The 26,495-nt window shown below is 38.7% G+C and overlaps 2 protein-coding genes across 3 annotated transcripts; one reads left to right on the top strand and one right to left on the bottom strand.

Annotated features, from left to right (window-relative positions):
- Window positions 1-1,112: 1,112 nt before the first annotated feature.
- On the bottom strand, window positions 1,113-18,534 carry LOC135468522 (KICSTOR complex protein kaptin-like). 2 transcript variants are annotated; one of them, XM_064746818.1, is made up of 13 exons: window positions 18,477-18,534; window positions 15,186-15,402; window positions 14,489-14,571; window positions 14,056-14,149; window positions 12,477-12,531; window positions 11,469-11,544; window positions 11,074-11,147; window positions 10,127-10,233; window positions 9,753-9,866; window positions 5,211-5,307; window positions 4,428-4,563; window positions 3,023-3,517; window positions 1,113-2,249 (listed from the first exon to the last, which is right to left on the bottom strand). In XM_064746818.1, exons 1-13 carry the CDS (start codon window positions 18,531-18,533, stop codon window positions 2,109-2,111), a joined length of 1,746 nt encoding a protein of 581 aa, XP_064602888.1. In that variant the 5' UTR covers window position 18,534; the 3' UTR covers window positions 1,113-2,108. The 2 variants fall into 2 exon arrangements, with proteins under 2 accessions (XP_064602888.1, XP_064602889.1); XM_064746819.1 differs by lacking the exon at window positions 18,477-18,534 and adding an exon at window positions 18,270-18,320.
- A 283-nt stretch (window positions 18,535-18,817) lies between these two features.
- Window positions 18,818-24,643, top strand: LOC135468451 (RNA-binding protein PNO1-like). The gene is made up of 7 exons (XM_064746717.1): window positions 18,818-19,019; window positions 19,923-20,072; window positions 20,350-20,433; window positions 20,958-21,018; window positions 22,186-22,303; window positions 24,194-24,264; window positions 24,557-24,643. Exons 1-7 carry the CDS (start codon window positions 18,819-18,821, stop codon window positions 24,622-24,624), a joined length of 753 nt encoding a protein of 250 aa, XP_064602787.1. The 5' UTR covers window position 18,818; the 3' UTR covers window positions 24,625-24,643.
- The last annotated feature ends 1,852 nt before the right edge of the window (window positions 24,644-26,495 follow it).

Below are 26,495 nucleotides of genomic sequence, written 5' to 3'. Positions count from 1 at the left end.
CAGAGAAACTGTGGGGTAGTCACTTTTCTGGTATAGTCTACATGCCTAGGCATGTTGCCTGATTTGTCAACATATGAAGTTCTATAAGGGATGTCTTACTTGGTTATGTTTAATATATGCCAGTATTCCCCGCTAGACACTAGACCGTACAAGTAGAGCAGAGTTGTATAGCTTTATCTACGATGCATGGTATAATGCCTACGATGAAGGCAAAATTTACAAAAGATGGGATGGCAATGCGAATTTCCACATCCCATGAAAAAAGGAGTTACACTCTTTTAAAATATATCAGATATAAATAAGTCTAGTGAACTCGCTTTGTTCAAAGGCTAAATTTTAGAGCATTTTGTCATGAAGAATCCGTTTTCAAACAAAGTAGAGTATTAAAAGCCAAAACGGCGCTTCGTCAATTCATTTTCTATGAATTAATGAGCTTTAATGAGTTTCATTTGGTTCATTCATGCCTGTGTAACTAGAACATATACTGAACAAGGTTCAAATACAACCCAAGTTACACAGGCAGCAAGTTTTGGGTGACATAACTTACCATACACACTTTTGTCTTTCAGATATGCAAAACCCAGACAATGTATTAACATGAGCTGCAGTAGTTTGCATACAAGTTAATCTATATTGTACATGAAATTATGTTTTCGCAACAGCGGGTGTGGAAGCAACGGAAACAGCAATTTCTAGTCACATTTCCATACTGTTTTACCCCTCATTTCACAGGTTTCAACGACTGTCCAGGTGTCAGCAAATGCAGTTTTTGGCCACACCTACTCCTCACGGCGTAGTTTTCAACGATTGGAGTTTTCGGCCACAATTTCATAATCACAGCGCTGGTTTCAAAAAACGAAATTTCCAGACATACCTCTATGCTCCTTACAGTGGGTGCGCCATTCACAAAACTGGTGAATGTCATTTGTTGTCTTTGTTGATGCTGAGAGGGTTACAGGATTTGATTGTATAATGTATTCATAGCAGCAGATGTGGTAGGGAGAAGTCCACATTATAAAACGAAGCTTTGTAGAGCCGGACAAGTTGACTGCTATAGCTAAACATATCTAAATACATGTATGTACCACAAAAATAAAAACAACAACACTTGATGAATATGTATTTTTTTGTTTATTTATTTATGTTGGGTAAGTTAGTCACACATTGGGATAACCATGGGCAAGAGTGAGCCACTAATATTGGAACTTCCTACACAGCAGAGAGTTGGATACATTATTAGGGTGGGCTCTAATATAAAACTCACTGCCTGGAAATGAAAACCTTGCACTGAAAAGACTTACAAGGACATCAATATGGCTCTCTGAACTTTGTAATTGGAAAGGCTCAGCACTTTCTCATAGTATGGCTCATAGCATGTTGGGTAGTTACTGTGTTTATACTTATTGACTGATTTTCTCACAAATAAAATTGTCTGTAATTATCCATTATGCCACAGGAATGTTTCCCTTCAGACATAGCAGTTTAAGCATCTATCCAACGATGTCTTGTCACAAGCCAGTCTGAAGAGGATATCACAATTTAAACCAAATACAGTTTTCTGTGTTTGCTTCCACCAACACCACAATTCTGCTTTGTGGCATTCAGTGTCTGAGAAGTAGTTCCTAAACCACATTGCCTAAGCAGTTATTGCTTGAGCAGTCACTGTTTAAACAATCATTGCCTAAACTGTCATTGCCTAAGCAGTCATCATTTGCGCAGTTCTGAGCAGTCACTGCCTAATCAAAAATTGCCTAAACAATAACTGTCAGAGCAGACACTGTCTAACCAGTCATTGCCAGAGCAGGCACTGCCTAACCAGTCATTGCCAGAGCAGACACTGCCTAACCAGCCATTGCCAGAGAAGACACTATCTAAACAGACATTGCCAGTGTAGACAATGTCTAAACAGTCATTGCCTGAGCAGACACTGTCTAACCAGATATTGCCGGAGCAGACAATGCCAAGCAAGAAATTCCCGAACCAGACACTGCCTAAACAGTCATTGTCAGAGCAGACATCGCCTAAACAGACATTGCCAGACCAGACACTACGTAACCAGATATTGACGTAGCAGGTAATCCCTTTACAGTCACTGCCACGCCAGGAAATTATGCCCTATCACCTGACCAGTCCTCGTGATCAAGGTTCTCAGACTGGAGGATCTTGTAGGCATCGTCTGAATCTTCGCTGGTGTCTGCCACTGTCCTTAGACGCTGTAAACACAGTTTAGCCACCTTCTCCAGATCAGGCTACAACAGAAATCGATGGTCCTTATTGATTGTTTAGTCGTGTAATTGAATGTTATACAAATTTACTTCATCATGTCATACATTGCTCACAATTAACACAGAGAGCCCCTGAATTTGACTTTGGATTGGTGTTCTACTCACTATATAAATACTGCCCATGTAGTAAACTGTAATTACTTTGTAACTGCAGAGCTCTCAACCAAGGCAGTACTAAGGAAGTAAGAAAAACATACAACCAGATTCCCGGTCAAATTTGTTGTGGTAGTGGTGGTGGGACATGCGGGGGTGGGGGGGGGGGTGGTGTCAGCTAGCTCTCAGGGTAAAATGGTTTAGTGTATTTTCAACAGCATTTTGGATGCTTTTGCTGGCAAGTATATGTGTCATTACATCATCATTAAGCGAGATTTCACAACATTATGAAACACTGTTGTACAACAAAAGAGATTTACTACATTGACTGTGAGATTGAAATTTTCAATTGAAAAACATAACCGTCGGAATTAGGTTCAGACAAAATCAAGTAGAGGCTAGAAAAAACCTACACAAGTACCAGGTAAAATTCATGACATAAAGTCAGCGATGATCAAGCATGAGCCAACATCTGAACAAAATCTGTTAGCATAAAAAGGAATCCTTTGTTTCAGTTCACTAGTCTATATTGTCAATGAACTACATCTTAGTTGGTTTGAGAGCTGTGATTTATGCAACGGTACATATGTAAATACAAGGCCAGAGAAGTTTCTGAACCAAATTCTTTACATGTAGTTCCTTACCTGTAAAATATGCAATCCTTTGAGAGTAACAACAGCTAAATCTTCCAGACCGTCACCCATGATGTCAGCATGGTCCAGCGCTAGCACTGGGTATGCAAAGCTCCTCTTCCACAACAGTTTGTAGTGATGATGTCCCCTGCTCAGCACTTCCTCCTCCCCACAGGGAAAGCCTTTACAGTCTTTGGGGGTGGGGGCACCGCTGCCCTGTGTCAGCCGTGACCTTGAGGTAAGATCCTCCTGTGACTTGGCTCGTCTCTGAGCCTGAACATTCTCCACAGCTGACTCAGTCTTGGTCTCACATGACCGATGCCTAAGCTTGCTGGACTGATCAGAGTCTGTACACTGGTCACTTCCTGATGACAGTTCACTAGACAGTCTGCTGGCCTTAGGGGTAACGGAGCTGGCCTGAGTGTTACTTCCTGTACTCTGGTGACCCAACAGAGGGCCAGGCTTGGACATGGGGTTTGGTGGGTGGTACTTATACACAAGCAACTCCTACAATGTACAACATGTTCCGAAACAGTTTCACAAAATCAATGTCTTTAATATCAGATATAGGATGCAATCAATGAAGCTGTTACTAAAGTGGTCACTGCCACAAATAAAATACCAAATAAAATACCAGATAATCAGACATTTCACATTTTAACTGTAGGAGATTTAATATTCAAGGTAAATGTACATGCACTCAGTGGCTGGATCAGTGGTGGTATTGATGTCCATTCCAGATATCACCAAGCCTATGATTATGTCAACAAGGGGCTATTGCTGGCTTTTAAATCTAAGGAATTTTTACCCTCCATACAGATGAAAATCTTTTGACCAATGAGGTCACATCTACAATTTATTTTTCATTTAGCGTTGTTTATTTCAACCTATAGGATGACAGTGAGTTTTATGGGTAAACCACAAACCTTTTTGGCCAGTTACTGACAAACTTTTCCACATGCGACACACAGATTTGCACACCATACTGGTGGAAGACAAGTGGTCTTCAACAAACTTTACACTGCAAATATGGACGAATGAGCACCGTCAGTTGTTTACCAATGAATGAAAGTAGGGAATCTACAAATTCCTTGATTAAGGCCAGTTTTACTGAACTTTGTGTGTCCCTGTGATTAAAAGGTAAGCACCCCTATTGAACACTAAACCACAGCCTGCTCCCCATATGTCATTAGGTTTGTCAGAGACTTGAGGAAAGGTTCTCGGTTACACTTGGGTTCGCCTAGTTTCCTTCAATTGTACACCACCCTCATTTCCTTCATCTGGCCACCCTCATACACACTGTATGTGAAACATTCTTGAGACTTTTATAGTACAATGTAAAATTCCAATCAAATAATTTAATAAATATGTGAACAAAATGTATTTTAAAGACAAGATCTAATCGTGCAAATCTCACCTGTCCATAGGTGCCGAGGATTATTTCATTCTGTCCATCAAAGTCCACATCCATGGCACAAGCACACATCACTGAGTCAAACTTGTTACTGTCTGGCAGTATCAGGAAACAGTTCAGTCCATTTGAAAGCACATCTCTGTAATGTGACAAAGAAACAAAAATTTGCTCCATCTACTGGACTGTTAAGACAACAATATAAAACAGAAACAAAATTTGTTCTATCTATTGGACTTTTAAGACAACAATATAAAATAAAAACCAAATTTGCTCCATCTATTGGACTGTTCAAGACTACATGTTCATAACAAAAAAAGAAAAAAAAATTCCATCTATTGAGCTGATCATGTCTATAACATCAGAAAACCCCAAAAATTTGTTCCATGTACTGGATTGTTCAGGTCCATAACATAAAACAGAACCCCAAAATTATTTAATGTTCATGTGCATAAGAAAAAAGTCGAAAATTGGTTGCTCTAATGTAAAATCCCCCCATGTTTCTATATTTTAGGAAAGAACCAGAATAACTGTCAATGTATTTGAAACAGCACCTAAAACATTAGAGCACATATGTACACACACAAAAACTGAGGCCAATTACTATTTGTAAAAATATGTTTTGAAATGTAATTTTCAATAGTAGCTGCATAATTGAATACCAGTATTAAATGGAGGAATTATCCAAACTATCAAGACTGATGCCTTATGTCCATCAGGATGGGGTCATAAACAGCCTGTGACTTACAGATGAAGTCACATTTGTGATCATGAATGGCTTCAACTTACCTATATACAGTAGCTACCTCCAGAGCACTGGTCACTAACAGGTTTAACTGGGGATTCCTCTCGTCATCACCATCATCCTCATCTGTGCTCTGACTACCTGTACAAATAAGATCAAGATGTTCAACTGGGGATTGTGATCATCTTCATCCTCATCTGTGCTCTAACTACAATAACACGTACAAATAAGATCAAGAGGTTCAACTGGGGATTCCTCTCATCGTGATCATCATTCTTATCTGTGCTCTAACTACAATAACACATACAAATAAGAGGAGGAGGTTCAACTGGGGATTCCTCTCATCGAGATCATCTTCATCCTCATCTGTGCTCTAACTACAATAACACATACAACTAAGACCAAGAGGTTCAAATGGGGATCCCTCTCATCAAGATCATCATCCTTATCTGTACTCTAACTACAAATAAGAGGAGGAGGTTCAACTGGGGATTCCTCTCATCGTGATCATCATCCTCATCTGTGCTCTAACTACAATAACACATACAAATAAGACCACGAGGTTCAACTGGGGATTCCCTCATTGTGATCATCATCCTTATCTGTGCTCTAACAACAATAACACATACAAATAAGCCCAAGAGGTTTAACTTGGGATTCCCTTCATCGTGATTATCATTCTTATCTGTGCTCTAACTACAATAACACATACAAATAAGACCAAGAGGTTTAACTTGGGATTCCCCTCATTATGATCATCATTCTTATCTGTGCTCTAAATACAATAACACATACAAATAAGACCAAGAGGTTCAACTGGGAATTCCTTTCATCGTGATCATCATCCTTATCTGTGCTCTAACTACAATAACACATACAAATAAGACCAAGAGGTTCAACTGGGGATTCCTCTCATCGTGATCATCATCCTTATCAGTGCTCTAACTACAATAACACGTACAAATAAGACCAAGAGGTTCAACTGGGGATTCCTTTCATCGTGATCATCATCCTCATCTGTGCTCTAACTACAATAACACATACGAATAAGACCAAGAGGTTCAACTGGGGATTCCTTTCATCATAATCATCATCCTCATCTGTGCTCTAACTACAATAGCACATACAAATAAGACCAAGAGGTTCAACTGGGGATTCCTCTCATCGTGATCATCGTTCTTATCTGTGCTCTAACTACAATAACAAATACAAATAAGACGAAGACGTTCAACTGCGGATTCCATCCTTATCTGTGCTCTAAATACAATAACACATACAAATAAGACCAAGACGTTCAAATGGGGATTCCTCTCATCAAGATCATCATCCTTATCTGTGCTCTAACTACAATAACATATACAAATAAGACGAAGACGTTCAACTGGGGATTCCCCTCATTGTAATCATCATCCTCATCTGTGCAATAATTACAATAACACATACAAATAAGACCAAGAGGTTCAACTGGGGATTCCTTTCATCGTGATCATCATCCTTATCTGTGCTCTAACTACAATAACACGTACAAATAAGACCAAGAGGTTCAAATGGGGATTCCTCTCATCAAGATCATCATCCTTATCTGTGCTCTAACTACAATAACACATACAAATAAGACCAAGAGGTTCAACTGGGAATTCCTTTCATCGCGATCATCATCCTTATCTGTGCTCTAACTACAATAACATGTACAAATAAGACCAAGAGGTTCACTGGGGATTCCCTTCATCATGATCATCATCCTCATCTGTGCTCTAACTACAATAACACATATAAATAAGACGAAGACGTTCAACTGGGGATTCCTCTCATCGTGATCATCATCCTTATCTGTGCTCTAACAACAATAACACGTACAAATAAGACCAAGAGGTTCAACTGGGGATTCCTTTCATCGTGATCATCATTCTTATCTGTGCTCTAACTACAATAACACATACAAATAAGACGAGGAGGTTTAACTGGGGATTCCTCTCATCGTGATCATCATTCTTATCTGTGCTCTAGCTACAATAACACATACAAATAAGACCAAGAGGTTCAACTGGGGATTCCTTTCATCGTGATCATCATTCTTATCTGTGCTCTAACTACAATAACACATACAAATAAGACGAGGAGGTTTAACTGGGGATTCCTCTCATCGTGATCATCATTCTTATCTGTGCTCTAGCTACAATAACACATACAAATAAGACCAAGAGGTTCAACTGGGGATTCCTCTCATCAAGATCATCATCCTTATCTGTGCTCTAACTACAATAACACGTACAAATAAGACCAAGAGGTTCAAATGGGGATTCCTCTCATCAAGATCATCATCCTTATCTATGCTCTAACTACAATAGCACATACAACTAAGACCAAGAGGTTCAACTGGGGATTCCTCTCATCGTGATCATCATCCTTATCTGTGCTCTAACTACATTAGCACATACAAATAAGACCAAGAGGTTCAACTGGGGATTCCCTTCATCGTCATTATCATCCTTATCTGTGCTCTAATTACAATAACACATACAAATAAGACCAAGAGGTTCAACTGGGGATTCCCTTCATCGTGATCATCATCCTTATCTGTGCTCTAACTACAATAACATGTACAAATAAGACCAAGAGGTTCAAATGGGGATTCCTTTCATCGTGATCATCATTCTTATCTGTGCTCTAACAACAATAACACGTACAAATAAGACCAAGAGGTTTAACTTGGGATTCCCCTCATTGCGATCATCACTCTTATCTGTGCTCTAACAACAATAACACGTACAAATAAGACCAAGAGGTTCAACTGGGGATTCCTTTCATCGTGATCATCATTCTTATCTGTGCTCTAACTACAATAACACATACAAATAAGACAAGGAGGTTCAACTGGGGATTCCTCTCATCGTGATCATCATCCTCATCTGTGCTCTAACTACAATAACACATACAAATAAGACCAAGAGGTTCAACTGGGGATTCCTTTCATCATGATCATCATTCTTATCTGTGCTCTAGCTACAATAACACATACAACTAAGACCAAGAGGTTTAACTTGGGATTCCCCTCATTGTGATCATCATCCTTATCTGTGCTCTAACTACACTTACACGTACAAATAAGACCAAGAGGTTCACCTGGGGATTCCCCTCATCGTGATCATCATCCTTATCTGTGCTCTAACAACAATGACATGTATAAATGACCAAGAGATTAACTGGGGATGCCCCGTATCGTGATCATCATCATCATCCTTCTCTCTGCTCTGACTACATGTACAAATAAAGCAAAAATGTTTACCTGGGAATTCCCCTCATTATCATCATCTGTGCTATTACTACCTGTACAAATAAGGCCATTTCTTCAAGTAACGTTTATTTCCTTATTTATTTTTTTATTCATTTATAGACTGTGTTGTTTTCAGACACACACATCGTCCATAGAAAAAATACAACATGAATATAATGGTGATATACAAATAAACAAGTCATACACAACATAGGGTGACTACATCAGTCTTACAGGAACAAGAGCACAGTTGCTGACAGTGCAATATTTCAGATCATTTAGTCTGAAGAGGGGACTACCTCAGTATATCACCGTGAATTAAACGTTATCAGAGGCCATTAATCCTCTCTTTAACTGGAAGACAGATTTTCTCAGGAAACTGTACACTTTTTAAATGCATATATACACATGTAATTATTTATTTAGCTGGTGTTTAACAATATACTCGAAAAGAATTTTTTGGTATTTACACTCAACTTATGCTCAAGTTGTGTGCCATGCTGGTGGAAGACAAGTTACTTCCCATGAAATTCATATAAGACCGCACAGACATATTTACAGGTGTAGTTGACAAGAGGGCAATGAAAGCTACCCAATTAACAATCAATTAACTGGCCTTTAAAGTCACACTGAACTAATTCACTGAGTTGTTGTGAATTACACACTACCATAGATACTTCACATCTCAAGGTAACCTTTTATCACCTTTAATGACATCCAAATTTCTCAACCATTTCGCATATGAAAGAGTAGCTTTCAATGCAATTTGTTCACAATTATAATTTGATTTTGGAGACAAAACTACATAGGTTGGATTGGCCAATTTCAGGGCTTCACAATAAGTATAATTTTTTCAGTCTACACTGGATAATGCCTTCAGAATATGTTTAAATAAACACAACCACGTGAAGAGGTGGAAAAATTACAGTAACAATTTTACAATACATCTGTGCGTGTCAACAGCAAAGAGCTACTTTGTCAGAAACCAGAAAAGAATGCTTTGACTCAAGATAACATGTAGACAAACAGTACAAGTGTGTGGAGTTGGTGGTGTGAATTTATGTAATGCAAAAGACCAAATGACACTCTGGATTTGGTTTGAGTCCACTGATTAGCATTACAGCGAACTATTTGCAACAACGGGCCTGACATATTCATATATTAATGAATGGTACTTTCTCCATTTTTGATGTGTGCCAATATGTAACATCTATAAATACTGTTGTTATCAACCTACAACAATAGAAATAACTCATTTACAGAATCTATTAAATATCACCTACTATTAAATCATCGCAGCATCAAATCTTACTTGATATGTTATCTGTATCAATGAAGGCTGGACAACTGAGTGAAGTGTCCTGAGAGAAGAACTTGACTGTTGTGATCGGGCTGTCCAGCTGGACTGACCAGGACTTCTCCACAACTGTAACAGACAACACAGCAACTAAAAACACAAAGACATCGCCCCAAATCCCCCACTTTCCTTAACAACATTGTCAAAGCCTTCTGGCAAACCATGAAAATCTAATACTAAATTAGACCCTCACTTAAGGAGTAACAAGTCACAGTTATGCGCTGGACAAAATTTATTGTAGTCCAAACTTTAACGAGCCAGTGTTTACAAACTGAAGAATGTGTATGTGTATGTCTTAGGGAAGTGTACTGTATGGGAAAAGCGGTCACCTTTAGATGAAACATTGATTAGACTGACCACAACCAGGCCACTCTCTGTCCCAAATCCTGTCACCCGTCTGATGCTGCTTACATACAGGATGTCCATCCACAGGATACTGCAACAAAACAATCGTTCATGCATTTATTTATTCGTTTTTTAGTATTATATTATTAATATATTATAAATACTACTTAATTTTATTAATATTTTTAGTATTTATCTTCTGTGAGCATGGTCAGATTTAAGGGGCCTCCTGACTTAAACAGCAGGGTCCGATTGTTCACAACTGTCTTAAGTGTCTTAATACCAGATTTAACTTTTAAACCAAGTTTTCAGTTTTGTACTTGGCCCCATAATAATTGAGTAAATTATATTAGATATAAACTAAATCTGCTGCTGTTCCATTTGGTCTCTGTACAACTATAATGTATTATAAATGTATACTGTATTTTTAAAATTGCAAATACATGTATATAATATGATTTAATGCTGGTTTTAGCTAATCCACTTTTGAAACACTGGGCCTGGAAGTTAGATGTGAACCGATGATCTCCATGGTCAAGGGCTAATCATCTTCCAAGAAAAGCTAGCTTGACCATTTGCCCAGTTTAGGTTGCCTCAGATGATGCTTCTATATAATCAACTGACAAACTCACAAATTTTAACCTTCTCTGAAGTCAATGAACCTCTTCCTCAATTGTATTCATGTGTATTTTCTTGGTTTCACTTTGATTTCCACCTTACTCTCTATCACATTCAGACTATACCACATAGTTTTATATTTAATGTGGAAATAATGTTTATAATGCTAAACTTGTCACAGAGTGCTAATTATTTATGAATTGAAGGTTTCATTATCAGTTCTTGACTATGTACTACTTAAAGATTCCAATATTTTTTACCACTACCAATTATCCTAACACACGAAATACGAGTTCACTATCAATAGATTTACCTGCTTGAAAGATCACCAAATTCTGGGAAGTGTTCTAAACTTGGATACTCCACAAATGTGTTCTGCTGTCTGTCCTACAAGACAAGGACAAAATAATTCACCTCCACCTTTCATAGCACTTGCGGTGATCTGTGAATCAGTGCTTTTTGGCAGCCAGTAATGAATACCCATACAGATTAAAATTATACTTCTGAATGTTCCTTGAAGTCTGAATTGACCTTCAATATAACTTTGGTCACATCACAATAGTGTTTTCTTCCATCAGACTGCCCCAATTGTGGTCTTTTCAACAGGCCAAAAGACACCCAACACAACAGTCCACCCAGTCGCAATATATCAATGCTAATGAACCAATTAGTATGTGTATTAGGGCACATGTCACTGGTTTCCCTTACCTCTTTATACATGTGGACTTTGTTGTCAGTTCCACTCAGCAAAAACACAGTCTCCTTTCCTTTCTCACAAACCAGTCTGAAAACACAAAGACATCAGTAGAGTCAATGAGTTCTTAAAATGACATGAAAAATGACTGGTTTGCTGTCTTGTAACTCTTCCAACAGTATATACACAAATTATTAGAATAAGTGTGAAAAATGTATCAAAAAGGGATCATGTACAATATGTGTCTGCTTCAGGGAATGCAACTCTATATATCACACCAGAAAACCACATGTATAATTTTTATTCTTTAATCCCCAAGAATCCTTTTTGTTGAAAAAGTCAGATCCAGCAGCCTCTGGATACTGGCTTGTTACAAATCAGATCTGACAACAGAGCTACACTCAGCTAATTGTTCCCTGTTCATCCAATCACATTCTTGCTTTCCTATTTTAGGCACTGAATTCAGCCCTTTCACTAATCTGTGACTTGAAACCACCACTTCTGGACTGTACTTAAATTCGAACTCTCTAACTGAAGTAGGCTTATCTGATAAGATGAGATCAGGAGTAACTTCAGATCTAGTTACCTACACGTACAGATCAGTATAATGACGATCTACTAGTTGCGACTTTGGTGAGACTTATTTTGTTATTCTTTTGTGACATTTGTTCAAGAATGGATAATCCTTAAGGCTTTTTATTGTTGTAAAATTATTTATTTGCTTGGTATTTTACGCTGTAGTCAAGAATATATCTCTTATACGACGGTGACCGTAATTATGGTGGAAGGAAACCGGGCAGACCCTGGGGGAAACCCATGACCATCCCAAAAATCTGAGAGGAAGCCAGCATGCGCTTATTTTAGTAGAATTCTGTAATCACAGATTACTTCATATCAATTATTAGACTTGCCTCAAATGGAAGGACACTCTTTTGAATCAACTTTAAAAACTGAACGTAATGGTTGATTCTATGGAAAACATAACAGAAAGTACAAATGACAATGTATATAAACCAACTTACTCTGTATGAGTCAGCTGATAAGGGACGAAGTCCAGCTCCAACATCACACATCCGGCTTAAACAAGAAAGTTACACATATGGCAATCAACTGCTGTATGAATGGTTTCCACACTCATCCAATCAGAGGACTGCATAATTTAGACAGAGACAGCTGAATGGTGAAAGGTTACCTGAACGATATGTGGAAGAACACTTTGTTAACCGGATTCATTTGTTACACCTGATTCCCTACAACTAGATGCACCGATTTTCAGCTGTAGCTTAATGTGTCTCCCAAAAAGTTCATGCTTGACCACCTTAAACTCGTAAATGGTTTATTGCCACCATGCCCCTAAGAACTAAGGACAGGGTTGAAGCCCGAAAATTTTCTAGAGTCCTTATTTGATTTCCTATAAAAAGTAGGCAGGGTCAAGGGGCCGCCCAGGCCCCCGAAGTTCTGGGGTCCAGATTGCTGGAGATGCATTCTCAGCCATATCTGGCAATCTGACAGAGAATATTATGGGTTTTGCCTATTTTGTACATAATAATTGTTGAAATTTTTTTCACCAGAGCAACATTTGTGAGACTGACGGGTCCTCTGACCAAGCCTTTAAGCCAAAACAAAAAATAAGTACCTCTATACTAACTAGAGGTGGGTATTGCCCCTAAAATCTCACTGCAATATATTGCGATAGAGGAAACCTGTATTGCGTTATACGTCTAGCTACAACACTTTAATAAAAGAAAATTAAGCAATGCATAAGACGAACATTTTTTGAAAGTCCTACATAACTGATATGGCTTGTATCAAGATAACTTTTTTTTTTAACTTGTTGTTCAGCGAGTCAATTTATTTGGGTCAACTTTAAGCAAACATTAAACTAGTAAATATCACATTCAAATATTTATTTCCACTGTAGAAATATACTTCACAATTAATAAAATTGCATTGCAAAAATAAATTCAAAATCTTTATGATGTGTATTTTACAAATGTTTAGAGTGAGATAAACATCAGGGATTCAAATCAAGTCCAAATTCTACGAACAAAAACTCAAAAACTGAGTTTTTTGAGAGGCTAAATAGAGTTTTAAAAAATTTTACCGGCCAATTTGGAGTCGAGATTGAGTTAAAATTTATTTTACAAACCGAGCAAATTTGCACGTTCAGTTGCCACCGTATGAAATTTTGTGAGAAGATACAAAATGAACATCTATGATCTTTGGCATGACACCACGCAGTATTGCCCCTGGAACTCCAAGACTAAGGATTATTTGCATTTCATACACAGAAAAATAATTAAACCAAAAAAAAAAGCAAAAACAAAAAAACAAAAAAAAAAAACAAACAAACGAAACAAAAAACAAAAAGCAAACAAACAACTGCAAGATCACCACTGTGGGTAATAACATCCTTACTAACTACAGGCAAAAGTGTCTGGTACTGGGATTGAATCAACACTTTGTGAATATGAAAATTTGAAGAAATGTATCTCTACGTTGCTAAAACCCAAAAAAAAAAACATCTTGGACATATATGATCTGCAGACTCTCACTTATATCATTAAAAATAGAGTTTGTCTGGCTTTAATCTGCACTTACTTGCAAAGCTATCAAGGTTAAATTCAGTGCCCTGCTGCCAGAATGAGTATATGTTTAGGAACTGTTTCAAGGGCCTGCTTTCATTCTCTTGTAACTGAAAGACAAAGCAAAAAGACAAAACAAGCCATTGTTTTAGAAATCTACTGGCTTTGTAACATTGCTATTTTACTTGTATATTACTATTACGTAATTCTCAGAGAGTTGCTTGCATAAAATTTACATGCACTTCTTTATTAAATTTATTTGACTAATAGTACAGTTTTACCCGTAAGCTGATATGTAATATGATTCACCAAGAACTAGTAATCCTTAAATAAAACATAATTTAGCTCCCTTTGTCTTTTTTATCTATAATTATTTAGGATCATTTTTTCATTTAACTTCATATTCTCTCCGTAGATGTTTTCTCTGCCATCTTAGTTATTCTACGTACCTTCAAAAATGTGATGCCAACTGTCAGTCCTGCACCATGCTGACTTTTAGCAAAAGCATCAAGCGACACAATCTCTGCATCACCTGTAAAAATTGCAACAATATATTTTAACATCTTCTACATCTAAAAATGTATAAATCAGCATGTCATTCCTCAGTGACAGTCACATGTTATACAAATCCTGAAACTTATAACAGACAATCATTGCTAAGGCTGACCATCAAATGGACTCATAATTAACAGGTTGAACACGTTTAGATTCCGATGTTCAAAATTAAGTGACATTAATTTACTAATAATAATATTTATTATCACGTACCACCTTTACTTTGAGACTAAAGCAGCTCTTCCTGATTTAAATTTAGTATTGGGGCCTCCGTGGCTCAGTTGGTTAGCACGCTAGCGCAGCGTAATGACCCACAAGTCTCTCACCAATGCGGTCGCTGTGAGTTCAAGTCCAGCTCATGCTGGCTTCCTCTCCGGCCGTATGTGGAAAGGTCTGGCAGCAACCTGCGGATGGTCGTGGGTTTCCCCCGGGCTGTGCCTGGTTTTCACCCACCATAATGCTGGCCGCCATCATATAAGTGAAATATTCTTGAGTACAGCGTAAAACACCAATCAAATAAATAAACAAATAAATAAATTTAGTATTTATGCCAAGAAGTTGAACATGTATGCTGAAACTTCATTTATTCACCTGGGATGTATGTAAACTGTATGGCCCGTGACGATGGATTGAGTTTCTCATGAATTCTCTGATACTCCATAGCAACCACTTGACCTCGGATCGGTGCCACCAGAAGTTTATTAGGGCCATCTGACATAAGGATCTTTGTTAAGGCATACACATTGGTTTGGGAATGCAGACTGCAGAAATGTGCATCCACCCACTTGGGGTCCATCTGTGTCATCAGCTGTAATGGTAAGTTCTACACAAATGAAAGTGCTTCTTTATAGGCCTACATTGGATTCACATCTTGATGCTCCTGTACATCATCCTGCGTACATCTGTTTGCAATAAGTTGCTAAAAAAAACCCAGCAAAATGGATGAATTGCATCAGGCAAATCACGATTCCTTGTTTCACATCACCTGCCTGGGTCATTCTACCACTGCACTGGAATTCATTATGTCAAGTATTACCAGAAATATTCACAGAATGTGAATGCACTCAAAGTTATACTGAAATATGAAAATTGTTCGGCATCTTGCACCAATTTCCAAAATCTTCAAACTTTAAACATGCATGGAAAACATGCATCACTGGCCAAATGTCTTTCCTTGTTAGGGTTGTGCCGAAGTTCTCTTGGTTATTTATTTATTTGTCTATTGTTGCTCAACACAATACTCAAGGATTTTTCATGTATACAATTTTGGTCAATTTTAGGGGTGAAGGAAACTTTCACACCGTATTGTTGGAAGACAAGTGGTTTTCAACATTGTAAGAAAGCGCAAATGGCAACACGTGAGCTTCATGAAACATTTACTGTCATAAAGGTTCCAGAGTCGGTTAACTCTCCTTCGAGCAATGCAGTTGCAAGAGTAACGGAGAGAAACAGCCACAAATGTGTCGATTTTTATTGCTGTTCACATGTGTATTAAACCTTCCTTATCATCAACTTTGGCCAAACAAATGTTCCTACATAATAACTAACTTGTTCCTTGACTTGCCTAACTGAAAACTATCCATGGTAATCACACAAATTTACAAAGACATTTTCAGAGTCTCCCCTACCATGGCCACCAACTAGATCTGGATGTCATCATTCAAAGGAGATAATCCCCAGACTCATAGCCATGGATCTGTCTGAGGCTGACAAAGGTCATGACCTCAAAATGAGCCTTGCTTCAGTAGCATGATGCTTGTGAGCTCACCAACTGTTGTGGTATTGGCTTGGAAAATTGGGTTATTTTTCATAAACAGGTCTGATTGCCATGGACTAGTGTCTAACACAAGTTAGTTAATTACATAGACCACACAGCTAACTTCGATTTAAGCTAGGGAAGTTTTAAAACACGTGTGAGCAGCAAGGTAAATACCTTACCGTAAATCTGACACATCTGCACCTGTTTCTCTCTGTAACTCTTGCACATGCATTGCTCGAATGAGAGTTGCTCCACTCCGATAAGGTGGAGGCTGTCGCAAACTAACATGGCTAAAAGACATGATTTTACAGTACCTGATAAAAATGCTATTGAGCTGACAGGCCTGACTTTGAGAGATGCATATTCAGTCTAGCAAATACCATGAGCTCATGAGACACCTGAAATGCCAATTTGGCTTTTACTCTTTGTTATTTCTTCCCCAGTTTGCCTAATGTTATATTTCACAGGCAGTTGTTCCCTTGAGCCAATGAGTACTGCTATAGCTCTCAGTAAAGTAAAGAAACATTTTGATGTCGAAGACATGTGTAGCATTTAAATTTTTTTTGGTGACATTGCTATAGTTTGGCAATGCCCACTAGAATTTGTCACTGAGTGTCAGGTGATTGTGTAAACTGTACTATATAAATATAATTAAGAAATAAAACGTAGTTTGCCATGCTCAAATCACCAAGACAATGCACAGCAGACGGGGGCTCAGCAGAGCAGCTCTCATCTGCTGTGCATTTTCTTGGTGATTTGAGCACGGCAAACTATGTTTTATTTCTATTCCATTATGAAATAATGCAGCCATTAGGGAGTGGGGGGGGGGAATAACACCGAAAACAACAACGCTCTCCTTTTTTGTTAATATGTAAATAAATAGTTAATTAATCATCCAATCATCCAATCAGAGGGAGGCAAGTCACAGTTATTGACCAATAAATGTACATTTATTCATGTTTCCATTTCAGTCCGGGCTCTAAATTTGAACATGACACTTTTGCGACATCAGAGGAATGATGATTTTAAGTCAAACTAATAAAAAAACTGTCAGAAGTGAACAATTTATTTCGCGGAGAAACTTGTAGATTCATTACAAGCTTAAATGGAAAGTACTTCCTGAGATGGTACCATTGCCGAGAATTTGAAGACTATGTCGAGCCGAATTCGGTCAACAGCTTTTTCAACTCTGGTTATGGTGGCTATGGAGCCTGGCGCGCTGACACAAGTCACAGAGGCATCCGACAACTGGGAGGAAACAACGGTTGAGTGTAAAACACTGCTCAAAGGGCAGCGTTGTTCTTTAGACGGCCTCTCACTGTATGTACCTCCTCATGCTGGACTTGTCCTGGCGGCCAGTTATGGACATTATCCCGTATATTCCAGCACCCGCATGGCTCAGAACAGTGGCTACAGTGGCACAGAGACAGTAGTTTGTGTACCGCCGACTGAGTCCTGCATCACACGATATATCTGCCATCGACAAGCACAAGCTATTCACTCCCATCACTTACTTATAATACCATCAAATCCTCCACTTTTGGAGGTGTTACAAGTATGACAACTTTGAAAAAATGCATCACTGTCCATGCTGCGCTTATCCAGATACATTACCTGGATGCTTGTGGTCTGGTGCCACCTCTTAATATCTCATGCACGGGATAAGTGCCTCAAGGCCACATGATTTCGGTAAAGGTAAATATTTCAACTTTAAACTTAACTGCCTGACCAGTTATATGTAAATTCCTTGTGCCACTGTCCTCGGAAAATGTGAGTTGTCAAATTTTGAAGAAAACAGCACGACCAGTTCCCCCACCACCCACCCCCTATTTTATTAGCAAAATGGAAGCGTCCCAGCGTCCATGATGAGGACGGCAAGTATGTATAGATTGTCAATTTGAGCACACTTCGCTCACCATTGCTTTTAGTGTTAAAGTTTTTGGATGTATTAGCTGTAGTCAATAGGCCCTAGTTGCATGTCGAGTTGCATGTCGAGTTGCGGTGAGCAAAGAGTAGGCCCTAACTGACGTCTGAAGATGCATCAATCCATGCAAAGAAAGCAACTGAATCACTCTATCCCACGTTTGAGTTGTGCTTCGTTCGACAATAGGACAGGGACATACCAAAAGATGAATTGCAGAAAAAGTGAAACCTATAGATCTCCCATCGTACTGTTGCATCTCAGACTGTCATCTTTCATATGATTACCGCTTATTACCTCCACGATGTAGAGAGTTCCACGTCAAAACAAAAAAAAAACAACAAAAAAAAAACAACAACAATCAAAAATCTCTACTGTTCCATTGCATTGTCACATGTTCGTTCCTATATATTTTCTACGCACATATCTGTAATATGCAGTTTGTTCTTTTCAAAAAGAACACACTCATTAGAAACAGTTGACGTACAAATTACCTCCCTTGAAGGGAAATCTGTCTAGTGTTCTTTTTCGTCACCACGTGAAAATGGAAGAGACGGACACAACGATGGTTCCTCAAAACACTTCTGGAGAGACCTCACAGAATGAAGCTTTTATAAAAGTTAAAGGCAAATCTCGAAAAAGAAGACATGCACAGGATGATAACAGCAAGGAATCTCGAATGGAAACATCAGAAACCGCTGTCAAGAGACCTCACTTTGCCCCGATCAGTGGTGAAAAACTAATGGTAAGTCATTAACGAGTGCCTTGATTTCGCCAGGAATAGACATAAAATTCAACCACGTTAAAATATTTCATATTTCTTGACATCCATTCGGTGGGTAGACCGCCAAGGGTAATGTCAGAATGTTAAATAAGGAGGGAGATCATTTATCTCGCTGAATTAGGAGTAGACAGAGAACTATTTCAGTTAAACAAAACTCGGTCTGTTTTCAATAATTTCTGATTTTTATATGCCTAGATATCAGAGAGTGTTGAAAATAGGTCTTTTTCTCAGCTACATTTGGTGGGTGTGCAAACCCAATGTGAAATTACATGTCTTCTTGCTAACTTTAACAGTCTAGCCCTACTACCTCGCTATGCTTTAAGCTAGCAGTAGGTGAGATTGCAGTAAAGTGCTCGCAGCATTCCATTAATGTTGTGCTGGGAGAGTTCCCACGTGTAGTCTTAGTAAAACCCACATATTATTTAGCTGTTGGCCTTCCTTCTTAGAAAGAAACTGGAAGGTAAACATCAAAACTTTGGTTCAACTTTTTCTAACACCACCATGTTTGGCAAGTGCTTCATTGTGATCTAACCTATTGGTAGGTTAAAGCATAGTGAGTTGGTAGGACTAGAATTATGCTACTTGCTACAGGGCTTTTGGCAGGTACCTATTGGTGTGAGAGCCACCACTTCCATTAATGAGAAACTCGCTTGAGCCATATCTGTTACCACTAATCCGCAAAATTCCTTGACGTTAGCGAGACTTCCAAGGAACTCAAATTAGCCTTATTTATGTATTTCATTGTTAGTAAACATCACCTGCCTATGTGTAACATTCTGTGGAGTGTGAAGAGGGAAGCTAAATGGGACACAGGTTGCATTCTAAAGCTTTTTTTTTTTTTGTTTTATGTTTATTTTCTTTTAGGGTGGAAGGTCAGAGTTAAGAAAGATTCCTGTTCCAGCTAATAGGTACACACCATTGAAGGAAAACTGGCTGAAAATTTTCACACCCATCGTGGAAAACCTGAACTTACAAGTGCGATTTAATCTAAAAACCAGGAATGTGGAAATAAAGGTAAACAGTCTGCAGTGAAGGGAGCAAGACTACGAGTAATGCAAGAGAATACCCAGTGTTGTTAAATATGTTGCTTCCTGAGAAGCTTTTTCTTGTTTCCTGGGAAACAAGATGTTTTTTATTTTCATTTTTCTGACTTTGGAAAAAAATCATTTCAGTATAACAGATTTATAAAGTTTGACTGTTTCATTTTAGTAGTATTGCTAAACAATAAAACAAACAAAGGTACAAATTCACAAGAATTAATTTATTGTATTTTTTTTCTCTGTTTCCTCAGACTTGTAAAGAAACATCTGATATTGGAGCTCTACAGAAGGCTGCAGATTTTGTGAAGGCTTTTACTCTGGGATTTGAAGTAGAGGTAATGTGTTGCAGAGGAGACAAAGCCCTAATCTATGGCATTTGTGTATTACCCTAAATGACCAAAAATTTCACCCATTACCAAGTTGCTCATTTTTCCAGATTCTGGGACTTCTGTTGATTTTAGAAAGGTGCTTTGAGAGGTGTTTAAAAGGTAGGATGAAATCCTACTGGGGAAAGTGTAAATTTTAGCACCAGAAGTAATATCTCATGACATATTTGCCTCCAAAAATGCTCTTTTGTGGTCAAATTTTTAGGTCATTTAGAGTATTTCCTGCTTATAGTACTATACATACATGTAACTAACCATATGTTGTAGAACTGGTCTCAGAGTTTTGTAGAATCATGTGCATCCATATGACATAAAATGTGAGTAAATGTTTTAAGCAGTTTTCATATAAATATACACCAAAGGTTAAAACTCAAGCTAGGTTTGACCTGGCCTTTGTGATTTCAGTTTTGGATTTACTCTGCTAGAAACCTTTTCTTTGTCAGTTTGTTATCATATGCTTTGCTCTGTTTCAGGATGCTTTGGCATTGGTCAGGTTGGATGACCTATATTTAGAATCTTTTCAGATACAAGATGGTAGGTTTTGTCTCATCAATGATATCTGTGTACTTTCAATGTTGGTGTATGTGTATTTGTAAGACAGTGTACGTAGGAAGGTCTACCAGCAACCTGCTGATGATCGTGGGTTTCCCCCTGGCTCTGCCTAGTTTGCTCTCACCATAAGGCCGGCCACCACTGTATAAGGGAAATACTGTGGCAATGTGGCAAAAAACACCAGTCAAATAAATAAAATAAGCCAGAATACAAAATGTAGCGAATGTCAGTATAAGTTTCTAAAGCTGACCCTTTAATCACCAATACCAGAGTGTTAAGGATTCAGAATCAAGGATTGCTGCCTTGCTTGGCTACTTTGTCACCAGCCCTTGACCAGTGAATGAATGACTTTTGGGTTGATGCTAAGTCAGCAATTTTCCAACCATATCATGGCAACATTTGACGACTGAAGTTATGTGTTAGAATCTTGCACATGCAAGCATTGCTAACAGCACAGCTCATGTGAAGGAGTTGTTCTGGTACCTCACTGTACTCTGCCTGGTCCAATGATTTCCTGTGCACCTGTTCCATAAGCTTGACTGTGATGTTGTATTTGACTAAGTTGCTCATTTTGCCTGATTCTGAGATTATTTTGATTTATTTATTTATTTGATTGGTGTTTTACGCCGTACTCAAGAATGTTACACGACGGCGGCCAGCATTATGGTGGGTGGAAACCGGGCAGAGCCCGGAGGAAACCCACAGCCATCCGCAGGTTGCTGGCGGACCTTCCCACATATGGCCGGAGAGGAAGCCAGCATAAGCTGGACTTGAACTCGCAGCGACCGCATTGGTGAGAGACTGCTGTGTCATTACACTGCGCTAGCGCGCTAACCAACTGAGCCACGGAGGCCCCGAGATTATTTTGAGCCTAGAAAGGTGTTTTAAAGTGACTTTGTGGCGTAGATGTCAGTGGCTTTAATTAATAAATCGGTGTTTTGAAGATTGTTTGGAAGGTAGGGAAATATCCTTCTGTGAAAATATTTTCTTCTTTATTTTCCACTAAAATTGCTCTGTTTGGTGGCAGAATTATATGTAAAATAGGAAAATCGTTCATCGAATATATCAGATACATTTTCCCAAAATTTTAGTATTTTGCAGAATCTCTTTAGTGTCATGGGATTTGACAAATACTTCAATTTTTTGCAGTCAAACCATTGAAGGGAGATCATTTAGCAAGAGCTATTGGCAGAATTGCAGGTAAAAACGGGAAGACGAAGTTCACAATAGAGAATGTGACCAAAAGCAGGATTGTCTTAGCAGACAGGTGAGTGATCTGTAGTTATCAGAAGATCAATTCTCTTCTGGAAGATGCTGAACTAAGCATTTTGCTATAGTTAGAGGTTAAAGCCTCATGGCTGGAAGCCCTAATGTAATTGTTCAAATTCTTCTTATTATCAGGGGTCCACGCAGGTAGTCCTGCGGGACACCTATTGTTTTTGTTCGGGTTATTAGGGGTGCACGCAGGTAGTACACAAACCTTGCCCTCTTTACTACACGTTAACCAGGCCTGGCGATTGACAGATATGTACATGTGCACCAGTCCAGGTGGCCCTGGTCCTTTCTGACAAGGGCTGAGCTACCAGTAAAGCAGTCAGTCTGTATATAGGGCGGTGTGTGCATTCAGACTTGGAAGTATAAACTTGCTGTTACACAGACCATTTATTTTGCATTATTTCTTACAAATAAAGCTTTCAAAGTCTTAGACGGGATCGCTTTTTCTCATTGGGCATCGCGCAGCATCATCAAACTCACCGGTCTATCTGCGGAAATGCAAATGACCGGACAACTGCCTCAATGTTGAATGGTGTAAGGTGGTGCTGGAAATTTCATAGCTGTGTATCTGAAGTGAAAATTGCGACTGCCTTGTGGACCTTGTCACATATATAATAGAGTGGATTGTAAGGGAGGTGGTGGCAAAATTTTCGCTGAAATTTTGAATTTCAGGATTTAAATGCTAACTGTCTCCCGGCTGCATGGTATGATGCAAATGTGTCTGGGGCAGTTGAACGGCGAAGATGATTGACATCGGGAAATTGACATTAGGCAGATCGCGCCGGGCTGGTATCGCTTACGCCAGTCAGTCATGGCAGAGTTCGATCCCAGCTTACCGAATTTCTCATGTGATTAAAATTTTCTGAATTTAAATATCTGAAGTATGCTGCTTGTCATAGTCTGATGTTCTGATCACGAATTTGGTCTTTTTCAATTGGTCCACAGTTTTGTTGAGAATTGCCATTAAAGTCCATAAAGCGCAATTTTCACCCATATTTGGACGTTGCGTGAAACAAAACCGCTATAGCTGTAAAGCTGAAAATGACTGAGAGCAAAGGGCTATATGTGTACTGTATGTGTGCGTTAATTGGGTGAAGTGTCTTAATAAATGCGGGAGTTGCAGTGCTTGAAAAATCATCCAAAGGCCGATTTACTATATTTGACACTTAGACGTCCCCATGTTATATAGTGCATTTTAAATGCATTTAGGTCTAGGATGAATGTACAAAGGAACATGCCTGCCTTCAAATATTGCCCAAAGGTCGATTTACTCCATTTGGCATATCTACATACATATGATATACACTGTACTTACAATGCACTAATGACTACAAAGAACGTAGGCTTTCTAATTAAGTTGGTTATGTATCTGTACATGGACACCGTTAAGGTAACTGGAAGTGACACTGCATAGGCCGGCAATACTGACTTGAACCCCTGGATCGCTGCTTTAGCAGCTATATTTCTTCTTATAAAGGACAAAGTTGTTTTGAAAAAGATTTTTTTATATATCTCCCATGTCCAGGGATATGTGAGCTGTGTAACATTAGCTGAAGTCCCTGATTGACCGAGGTATTTGTCCATTGAGGTTGCTTACCAGAGGCTGTGACTCAGATGGGTCTTTACATCAGGCGGTTTATAAGGTGCCATCAGTGTGTGATGGCTTTCTGTGGAATTTCTGTGTGCTTGGTTTCCTTCACCTTATATACCTAAACTTTCATGTAATTAAGAATTTGCAAGAGACAAAGTTTACAATTTTACATTGCCTGATAAATAAAATTTGGTTGATCATGGTGTAGAGCACCAAGAAAGTAAATATATGCATATCAAATAGGTAAAGACAGCTGATGTCATATATTAGATATTGTTTTCTCTGTTTCAGTAAAATCCACATTTTAGGCTCATTCCAGAACATCAAAGTGGCGAGAACAGCCATTTGTAATTTAATATTAGGTACGTGGTGGTTTGTTATATCAAGCATGATGCTATTTATAAGTGTAGAACCCAAATACCCAGTGGGCTGAACACACTGTTAGTTTCGTATTTATCCAGTGATGCATTATGCTAGTTGGTTGTGAAGGCTCCATAACCATAAAGACAGGTATGGACAAGCACTAATATCATTCAAGTTTCTTCATCAGTGTTCAGAGACAAAGCGGACAAGGAGTGTATTGAAATTTGTTTATTGTTGTATCAGATCAGATATGTTTTGGTGCCATTAAGTTTTGATCTTTGTTTTGTGCAGGAAGTCCTCCCTCCAAGGTGTACGGAAACATGCGAGCAGTGGCAGCCAGATCTGCAGAGAGATTCTAAATAAATTATTGCATTTGTATCTGTTGACTTTGTTGATCTGTGACTGTACTGTCTACCACATACGAGTCAGTACTGTGAACGTAGTTTTAAAATTTTCTCTAGAATGGTGACAAGATGCTTTTGGTGAAATTCTATTGTTCAATTTATTTCATTGATTGATGCCATATTCAAGATTTTTTCACTTACACCCTTGCAATCAGATTTAAGCCTGGAGCGTCCTGGCCCCAGGATCAAAAAGTGTTTGATACTTGCATAAAACTTTGATAAGGAAATTGACAGCATAAATTCTGATGTGGAGAAAGGCCTAGTTACCGTTCATTCCTGGATATGGAAGTGTGAGGGCATTACTATCCAAGAATGTACAGTTACAAGATCTTTCTCCCACTTGAACAGTTGCGTTAGTGGTACATTATACATGATTTCTGTGTTTAGTGGGGATACAGGGTGTGCAGATAGCACGGAGGCTTTGTTTTAGTTCTAATTCTTTACATACGGCAACATGCCCAAGATGTGCAAATTTAGGAAAATACTGCTAGAGTACTTTCCTGAGGGGGAAATTACGTGAAATTTGACTTCATGATCCCCGGAACTTTTTACCCGTTAGACTTCCTAACTTTAAGCCACCGCTGAAGCATTGAGAGCTGGATTTGAACTTTAACCAAATTTAAATAATTGCTGATCATAATCAGATGTATATACTGATATTTCCAAAATGGAAGAATTAGAGTTGAAGTGCCTTGATTCCGGACGATTCTGAATCTTAAGCTGTTCTCCATCACATGTCCACGCTGTGAGGGCACTGTCAGGTATCTTCAGTATGTATTTTAGTGAGGCAGCATTGCAAATATGTACGCACTTAGTCTGCACTGATTAAATGTGGAAAGAGACCTGTAACTCCAGGCTAACAAACATACTTTTGTCTTCGAATCTGGTAGATGATTAATGTTGGCCCAACGAATAGTTCACCTAAATGACATGTAGGATTTCTACAGCTTTATACTTCCACCTCCAAAATGACTTGCTTAATTGTTAACTTCGTAATATATATATATATATATATATATATATATATATATATATAAATACCGGCCCCAATGGCACGCTTGGTAGAGCGTCTGCTTCGGAGAGGTAGATCAAAGGTCAATCCTGGGTCAAGCCACACCTACGACCTTAAAAGAGGAAGTTGTAGCTTCCTCGCTTGGTGTTCAGCATGAAGGGATAGTGCAACGACTGGTTGACCCGTATCAGTATAGTGGCTTGGGTGGGGCAGCTTACTTGCCTTTTGTAAGGCTTATCAGTGAAGTAATAGTTTTTAGATATTTTTAGAGGCCAGAAGGCCTGGCTGTTTTTGATGTGTCTACAACTCTAATTTTTGCACAAAGACACTGAGTGTTCCCTGTGTTTGTGTTGGGAGAGGAAAATCTGCCCATACCCCATTGGATTACGTATTCACTATTTCTTAGGCTCAGATGGTTAGTGCTAGCTCATTTGCGACTATTGGGTATTTGACCAATGCTGCTTTGAGTAAAGAGGTTTGTCAGGTACTAGAGGAAGGTCAGTGGTTGGGCATTCAAGTTTCCTCGAGCCTTAAATCTGACCTCCTTTATATGAGAAAAAAAAAATCTTGAGCACAGCGTTAACCCTGATTAAACATTCCTGAAGTATTCAACAAAAATCTAAGTGTACACATAGAGTACACGAATAGTTAACATTTCACTCGTGTATACAGTTGACGTGGATAGAAAATGACATGAGTGACGTCTTTGCTTGACTGTGTAACTTAGTGTTGCGAAAAAAAAGGTTATGTTCCCTGTATATTCTACTTTTTACCGGAGACCACCAGTGTGTGGTGTTCTAGAGCAGCAGTGAAA

This window comes from Liolophura sinensis, chromosome 6, assembly GCF_032854445.1.
Source record: "Liolophura sinensis isolate JHLJ2023 chromosome 6, CUHK_Ljap_v2, whole genome shotgun sequence".
NCBI lineage: Eukaryota > Metazoa > Mollusca > Polyplacophora > Chitonida > Chitonidae > Liolophura > Liolophura sinensis.
This window is presented reverse-complemented; position numbering and strand designations above follow the sequence as displayed.

Bases quoted from the DNA above. Each gene is read 5' to 3' on its own strand.
- LOC135468522 (XM_064746818.1), bottom strand. From the start codon at position 18,533: ATGCAACAGTACGATGGGAGATCTATAGGTTTCACTTTTTCTGCAATT. The intron at 12,532-14,055 runs GTAAGTGCAGAT...TTCTTGTTTAAG, and splicing joins TAACCTTGATAGCTTTGCAA to CCGGATGTGTGATGTTGGAG. The intron at 5,308-9,752 runs GTAAGATTTGAT...TTATTTGTACAG, and splicing joins TGATACAGATAACATATCAA to GTAGTCAGAGCACAGATGAG.
- LOC135468451 (XM_064746717.1), top strand. From the start codon at position 18,819: ATGGAAGAGACGGACACAACGATGGTTCCTCAAAACACTTCTGGAGAG. The intron at 19,020-19,922 runs GTAAGTCATTAA...ATTTTCTTTTAG, and splicing joins TCAGTGGTGAAAAACTAATG to GGTGGAAGGTCAGAGTTAAG. The intron at 20,434-20,957 runs GTAATGTGTTGC...GCTCTGTTTCAG, and splicing joins CTCTGGGATTTGAAGTAGAG to GATGCTTTGGCATTGGTCAG.